This window comes from Nanorana parkeri, unplaced genomic scaffold (assembly GCF_000935625.1).
Source record: "Nanorana parkeri isolate BGI_ZX_2015 unplaced genomic scaffold, ASM93562v1 scaffold1309, whole genome shotgun sequence".
NCBI classification, from domain to species: domain Eukaryota; kingdom Metazoa; phylum Chordata; class Amphibia; order Anura; family Dicroglossidae; genus Nanorana; species Nanorana parkeri.
Window position 1 is genome coordinate 313,193 of NW_017307577.1, and position 8,558 is coordinate 321,750.

General features: G+C 37.3%; 1 protein-coding gene across 1 annotated transcript in view; it reads left to right on the forward strand.

The window, feature by feature from the left end:
* Positions 1 to 7,668, forward strand: part of CLPTM1L (CLPTM1 like) — a 74,968-nt gene extending 67,300 nt beyond the window's left edge. The window contains exons 15-18 of the mRNA XM_018569235.1: positions 5,265 to 5,320; positions 5,406 to 5,450; positions 6,176 to 6,291; positions 7,062 to 7,668. Of these exons, the coding sequence (XP_018424737.1) occupies positions 5,265 to 5,320; positions 5,406 to 5,450; positions 6,176 to 6,291; positions 7,062 to 7,146 (302 nt within the window). The 3' untranslated portion in view covers positions 7,147 to 7,668. The remainder of the gene's footprint in view (positions 1 to 5,264; positions 5,321 to 5,405; positions 5,451 to 6,175; positions 6,292 to 7,061) is intronic.
* The last annotated feature ends 890 nt before the right edge of the window (positions 7,669 to 8,558 follow it).

Here is an 8,558-nt window from a genome sequence, read left to right on the forward strand (position 1 = left end):
ACTTTTAAGGATAAGAGTGAAGACCCAGATATTGAAAAAAGAAATTAGAAACAGGTGAGCAAGACAAAAAAAAAAAGGAAGGATGGAGGAATACAGGGATGGAGCAAGTTCCAAGTGATTCCTTCAGTTCCCAAGAGACTAGTTGTGCTGATCTCTTAGGGCATTGGTCAATGCGGATAAGTCACCCAGAACATATGTGATGAAAGTCCGGGGCCTCAAGAAATTCAAACCACGGGGACCAGGTAGCCACAAACTCATTACCGCATTCATGCAGGGAGGACGTTAAGTCTTCCATGAGGCAATTCACCTCCACCCACATGGCCACTGTTGGTGGAGAGGATAGTTTCCAACGAGCAGGGACACATGCCCTAGCCGCATTCACCAGGTGGATCACCAAAGATTTCTTGTATGACCTAAAGTGGGAAGACAAGCCCCTGGGCCCAATGATAGACTGCTATCTGTGATCCTGCGTATTAGATCAGTCACCTGCCACCAAAAACATCGTATTCTGGGGTACTCCCAGAATATGTGAAGAAGGGTACCTGGGCATTCAGCACAACGCCTATTAGATGTTGATGGGATCATTTTGTGCAGGAGAGACGGCACCTTATACCATCTAGTGAGCAATTTATACCCTGCCTCTAAAAATCTGTTGGAAATGGAAGACTTATGTGCAAAATATAGTATACGTTCAACATCCTGGGGAGTAAAAACCACACCCAGATCCCTTTCCCATTGTTGTATGAAACGGGGAGCGGGACATGAGGGTGAATCCACTAGACCTCTGACAACCATGGCAAGGGCATGTCTGACTGTGCCAACCGACACGTTATATCACTTTTTTAATCTAAAGCTGTAGATTGTTTAACTTGATTTCAGAGTGAGGTTGATCTCTTGCATATCCCGCACTTGATTTAGAAATACTTCCTTACCTTTTGTACCATGTCGAATAGGAGAGTATTGTTGTGGGGGTTTCTTGTATTTGAAACATATTTTATTGGTTTGGGACTTGTGTTCTTATCCCAGATGCCTAAAAAAATTAAACATTTTTTAATTATTATTTATAATTGCCGTTACAAAAATACAGAAAGGAGACAACAAGCTCAAAAGGAGATATTTGTCCGTAAAAAAACAAGGTCATCATCACAAGATTCTGGTTGTGTAGAAATGAACAGAAACAAGAACATAAATTCCTGACATGTTATCACGAAAAAATGGGCAATTAGAAGAGAGCATAAAGCACATGACAAAACTATTACATAATAAACTGCACCGTCTGCTCCTGTACTCCCAAGGCTTTTTAACACTGATTTTTTAACTGACAAACAAGTAAATAAGACACACGGAGACTAGGTAGGTTAAAAGGAAGGGGGAAGAGAGTGAAGCATTGAAGAGAAAAAAAAAAACAGACCGATCTAAAAAACGAGTAGAATCAGGAAAGTGAAACAACCAGCAGCCGCCCAGCCTCTGCCGTAGAGCAACCATCCTACAGGTCGTCAGGATCCTGGCCCAGCAGAGACTTATATTCAGAAGAAAGGGTAAAGTCGGGCCAGTAAAACCACGTCTTTCTGAAAGCTTCCTCTCGATTGGTGGAGAGACGCAGTCAAATCCTCCATAGTACACAACTCTTGGACCTTTCTGCACCATAGAGCGAGGTAGGGTCGGCTGGCCCATTTCCGCATTGATCAAATAAACCAAGAGTTATCTCCTGTAGTGATGTCTTGACAGGTTGTTTAAATGGAGTAAACAGGCAGCAGGGTGGTTACCCAGAGAGAGACACTCCCAAGCCCCTCTCCCAGGTTCTGAGTGAACCCGGAACTTCCTCATCAGTGGAACGGTTAAGCCTAGCATACAGGTGCAAGAGCGTGTGGCACAATGGGACGGGATCTAGGCATAACTCTTCAAAAGGGGTTGAGCCCTCTTGTAGGTCTTCAGGTTTGGGCAAGGTAAATAAAAAGTGTAAAAGCTGGGCTGCTCTCCAAAGGGGAATAGGAGGGTCCACTAAAGGCCTGATCTTCTGAATGGAGGTCCGGGTTCCTGAGTAGATGAAGTGATAGGCCCTGAACTTATTGGCTTGGACCAGAGGAGTAAAGGCCGAATCTTGGCGGCCTGGAATAAATAAGGGTTGACTAATGATTGAAGAGGAACGGGTTAAATTAACTGGTTCACTGAGGAGGCTCCCCACCTGTTTCAGCACTTAACCAGGTTGCACCAATCGTAGGATGGGAGCGTAATTCAGGGCCCACAGAGTTTAAAAGCCAAGGGAGTCCAGACAGAGGCTGGTTGTGCTGGTATTCTATGTGGACCATTTACATGCATTTTCTTCTCAACTTAGTAATGAAGCTTTTACTTTTTCTCTTTTTGCCTTTGCATTTTGTATCTGCTTAGGTCTAGCAAAACAATTTATCTAATCAATGTTTCATACAACCTCACTATATATTATTAATGTATCCGGATTTGTGTGAACCCACAGGTCTTTATAATTCTCTAAAATTTAATCTAAACTCGGATTATGAAATTATATTTTTGTTTGGTTAGTGTTCTTGAACTGTCATCACAGTTGCTAAGGAATATATGTTTAAAATTCAACTTGAAATCCGAAATAATTTCACATCATCATTCTACAATACCTATTTAAGGAAGTAGCATACATATACCAATATACAGGTGAAACTCGAATAATTAGAATATCATGCAAAGTTAATTTATTTCACTAATGCAACTTAAAAGGTGAAACTAATATATGAGATAGACTCATTACATGCAAAGCAAGATAATTCAAGCCGTGATTTGTCATAATTGTGATGATTATGGCTTACAGCTCATGAAAACCCCAAGAACCCCAAATCCACAACCTCAAAAAAGTAGATTATTACATGCAGTCAATAAAACAAGGATTGTACATAGAACAATATCGGACCTCTGAAAAGTACAAGCATGCATATGTACTCAGTACTTGGTTTGGGCCCCTTTTGCAGCACTTACTGCAATTACTTTTGCACGATATTCTAATTATTCGAGTTTCACCTGTAGGTCCAGCTATGCATGTAATAAAGTTATTTTAACCATTAACCCTTTCGCTGCCAAACCCTCGAACATTTTAAACCTCAGCTGGCCACATCATTTTTCTATTTTTGCAATGTTTCCTATTTTTTATTTTCCACTGTGTTGCTAGCGTTTGTAAAAGATGGTGCTACTAATTTTGTAAGTCCTGCAACAATTGTGTAAATGTTTATCGAATCAATATCATCAATATGACCAAACTCATCAAAGGGATGGAGGACCAGAGCTATGAGACACGGTTACTAAATTTAAATATGTTCACGCTGGAACTAAGGAGATTAAGGGGGGACATGATTTATATGTAACTATGTAATATTAAACTGATAAAAATCACTATCAGTTCACAAAAAAATAAGTTTCCGAATAAATCTAAAAGAACTGTATTGAGTTAATAAATTACAAATATTTGTAATTTTTTAATTGCGCCTTTTTGCGAAACGGTAACAAAATTAAGGGACGCAAAATTGTAAATAAGCAACTTCTGTTAAAAATCGTTTGTGCACTGTGTTGGTGTGTGTGTGTTGTGATAAAATTATACAGGTGTACATTTAATCGCAACACAGCATATCGCAACGCATGACAATGCATCACAACGCTTTGCCATGTGCTGCCACACAGTTAAATTAATGCTATTTTAAAAAGAAAAACAAATCAAGCACTGCATTTCTAACAATGCAGCGCATGTTCATGGCGTATACCACAATATGGTGCACACTGTTGCACGTGTATAATTTGTGTGTGTGGGGAGGGGTTTGGTTTTTTTACGTTTTTTAAATATTTTTATTTTATTTAGTATTTATTTTTACTGTTGGGGGGCCTTCAGTGAAATATCAGGGTCTAAACAGACCCCTGACATTTCTCTTTTGAAAAAGAAATTTCTGTAGCCTCTGTTCTAAATGAATGGAAAGCACTCAGTACAGAGGCTTTCCATTCATTCGGAAACTGGTGATCGTAAAATATTTACTGTCATCCAGTTATGAATGGGTAGAAGCCTCTATAGTGAGTGCTGCTACCCATTCAGAAATTCATGAATGAACAGGCTGTGATGTAAAGCACTTCCTGTTCATTCACATCTAGGGACACATAGTACTATGTATGGAAAACCTACGTTGTGCTGGTAACATTTTCTATATATCTGAAGATACACAGCACCATCTATGGTTATTACAGCACCCTCCTTTGTACATAGGGGTTGCGGTAAGAAGTGCAGCAGTTCCTCTCTAACATAGTACTACCGTGTTTCCCCAAAAATAAGACACTGTCTTATATTTTTTTTGGCTCAAGAAAACACACTAGGTCTTATTTTCGGGGTAGGTCTTATTTTTTTTTTTTAATGTACAACAATCCAAAGTTAACGCAAATTCATATTAAATAATCCAAAATGGCGAAGTTAAGAATAGGGTGATCAGGGCAATCAGGGGTGCCATACGTTTCCAAAAGCAATTTGGTAACCATTCGCTGGCCAGAATGAGTGAAACGCACTTTCACTATCGATTTCCTCACAGGCGGAGTGCAGTTGGTATCACTCCGCCAGTGACAGGAGCCGGCGTTATATAGGAGGCATCGGCTTATGCGGCTCTACACCCTCCGCTGTCGCCTCGCTTCCTCTAGCACTGGCTTCATTGGCACCGCTGGCACCATCGGCCCTGGGAATGGTCACAACTAGGTCTTATTTTCGGGGTAGGTCTTATATTTTAAGAATTCCCAAAAATAGTACTAGGTCTTATTTTCGGGGAAACAGGGTATGTGTCCCCAGTTGTTTACAAACATTGGAGTGATCAGCTTATCACTCCAGTGTTTGCTCTGCACACACTGGGATCGGTAAATATCAGATTTTTGTTGATAGCTGTCATCTGCAACTTTTTAGCTGCTGATGACAGCTATTAATTTAAAGGGGACTGTCAGGAGAACCCTTCTGTTTTTAAGTTCTGCATATATTTGCATTCTGTTTTTTGTATTGAATTCAGCATGACATTTTCTTTAAATTGACATATAAACACAAACATTTCAAAAGGTGTCCACAATTTTTGCCACCACTTTGTGTATGTATGTACGTGTGTATATGTATGTATATATATATATATATATATATATATATGTGTGTGTTTGTATATTTATTATATAATATTTTTTTACATGTGTTTGATGTTTTCAATTGTAGCATTTTGAAATCTTATTTCTAACTAAAATTTATTTTCCAGGTGTTTATGCTTTTGGATTCCTTTTTATGCTGCCCCAGTTGTTTGTAAATTATAAGGTATTTTTTATTTTATATTTGTGTGTGTGCATGTGTGATTTTTTGCATCTATACTTTGCAATCACGGATCATTACTATTTTGCAGATGAAATCTGTGGCCCATTTACCTTGGAAGGCATTCACATATAAAGTAGGTTTTTGTTTCTAGCTTCTTTTATCCAATGCTTATTTCAGTATTGTATTTATTTGCTATTAGCTTAATGTAAACATATTTAATACTTTAAAATTATACGGTTAGAAGTTGAATTGGCAATTTTATAACCATTGTCTACAGAAAATTATAAAATGTATAACTAACAAACATAAATATCAGATATTCATGAAATGTTTGCATGCAATTGACATTTAACTAATGAAATACATTTTTCCTTTCTTCTTTTTTTTTGGAATCCAAATGACATGTTATTGACCTTTTTTTATGCTCTTGCTCTGAGAACAATATGTAGGCTGCCGTTGCTGACCTTTTCTGAATATATTATTTACTGGGGTATTATGCTTATACAATGGCTTCAGTTCTTTGAGCGAATGACCTGGATTCATTGAATAGATAAGGATTCTGGCTTTCACGATGTATACTTGTTCTGGGTCTGTAAGAAGTATAGAATCCAGACACAGCCAGGCATCTAGCACTTTCAGAAGTTTTTGGTATTTTATGGAGCAGTAAACGGTTTACTTTCTATTTTTTTCTGTAGTATATTCAAGTTTGTTAGAAAAACAGGATAGAGGATGGAGCTTTAGTGAAAGTAGAAATACTCTTTTTGGCATCTAATATTTAGTGCTTTGTGTCAGATGCTACTGAACTGTAATCACTGCAATGTCTACATAGAATTTATGCTTTTGTTTTTTTTTCAACAGGCATTTAATACATTTATTGATGATATATTTGCCTTTATTATTACCATGCCAACATCTCACCGACTTGCATGTTTTAGAGATGATGTGGTATTTCTAATTTATTTGTACCAAAGATGGTAAGTCTAAATTGATTATATGTTTCTGATTTAATTTTTTGACTTTTTCATTTGCACAACAACAGTTACTTTTTCTGGACAGGCTTTCATGGGGTGAAAGTTAACTTAGGTTGCAATTTTATATTTGTTTCTGTATTTCTTATAACTGTGTTTTAGCCATTAACAAATCTACATCGCTGCAATTAGGGATGCACCGATACCGTTTTTTTGGTATCGAGTACGAGTACCAATATTTTTCTTTCGGGAATCGCCGATACCGAATACCGGTACTTCCGCTAGCATATAGCCAGCTTCCCGGCCAATCAGAAGGCTTCCTGATTTGGCCGGGAAGCCAGCTCCATGCTGTTTGGCTAGCTTGAGGCTGATTGGATGGGAAGCCATCTTTCCGGCCACTCAGCATGGAGCCGCTTCCCGGCCAATCAAGAGGTGGCTCCATGTTTCCTCGTGGCAAAGTTCCGGTATCGGGGGTATGTATCGGAGAATTTGGACGAGTAAGAGTACTCTCCCAAATACTCGGTATCGGCACTGATACTAGTATTGGTGCATACGTAGCTGCAATATCATTTATATTGTTTGGGTATTTTTGTTTTGTTTTATCACTGCAGCCTGCCCATCTTATGTACCCTATTTAACCCTTGTAGCATAGAGCAGTGTACTAGCCAAACTTATTCATAAGCCAGGGAAATACAGCTCTAACATTTATTTTAGACAGTACGATATTTGAAATCCCTTTTTCTAGTTCAATTTACTATTTATTTTTCTCTTATCAGGCTTTATCCTGTGGATAAGACTAGAGTGAATGAATATGGTGAAACCTATGAAGAGAAACCAAAACGAAAGCCACATATAAACTAGATTTCATTCGTATGGTGTCTGTGATATTTCTTATTTGGAACATACAGTGTGCAAATAAGGAACCAGGAAAACGATCAATGAGTATTTATAATGCTACGGTGAACTTTTCCAAACTATATATAGTCTACCTTGCCAAAATCCTGAAATGTGTTCCCTCTTTGCTTGGTCTTATCTCCAGCATCAGTTCTTATATACAATGCAGATAATTCCACAATACTGTAAGTGTATGGGTGTTTTGTTTTTGTTTTTTTTCTTAAATAGATGACGAATTTCAGACTTGTTATGTATGTTAGCAATGACTGCTAATTATGCAGAGACTACATTGCATTCATTAAAATGAAAACCTTGATATGCAGAAGCTGTGACCGAATGTATATCATATTTAAACTTGCATTCCATACAACTAACATAATGCAGCAAGCTAAGTTGCCAGCATTCTAATGTCTGACTTTCATATTCAGCATTTATGATGATAAATCAACAAGGAAATACATAAACGATACCTGAACTTAACTTGAATGATTCACACATTTATTAGGGTACTTTGCGTCATTCTCAAAAAAAAAAAAATGTTGGATTTTTGTTTTTTGTTGGGGGGAGAGGGGGGGGGGGGGTTGGTTCTCCAAGCATGTTTTAACTGGCATGGCACACATTTGGTCCTTTTATACAGAATGCACTTCCTTGTAATTGGATAATGCATATATTGTCATTACCACCATCACATTGCAAATAAACCATTCAGACGTTTTTATATACAGATAGATATATAAAAATATTTTAACATCAAAAAAGGTGTGGCAATATTTTCAATTTGACATTTAAAATTTATATTGGTAACTTGATACTCCAATACAAAGACAAATCTATTCCTGTTTAATGTCAGTTAAAGGGAAAGGCAAATTTACAAATCAGTTACTGAATTACTTCATGTTGCTAAAATTAATGTGTTTTGCAAAAATAAATTCCCCGATTCTGTCATCTAAAATGTATTTTAAATGTAATAAGGAAATGAATTACTGTGTGAACAAACACAAGCCTAAATGTGTTTTATGTAAGGTCTATAGATATCATTCAGACAGATTCTTTTACCCAAACTACTGAAAAAAATATGTTCCTATCTTGTATATAATACATGTACATCTTTTTTTTTTTTTAATTAATACACTGTTGTTGGCTATTAAAAAGCCTATGACATTAAGTTGTTGTCTCTTTAATTTGTGTTTCCTTGTCAAAAGCAACGTATAAAAGTTAGGGATGCACCAATACCATTTTTTCCAGACCGAGCACGAGTGCCGATACTTTTTCCTCAAGTACTCGCTGATACCAATTACCAATACCTTTTTTTTTTTTTTTTTAGTGTCATGTGACAGTTTTTCTAAAGCAATACAGACTCATGATTTTAGAACATTGGT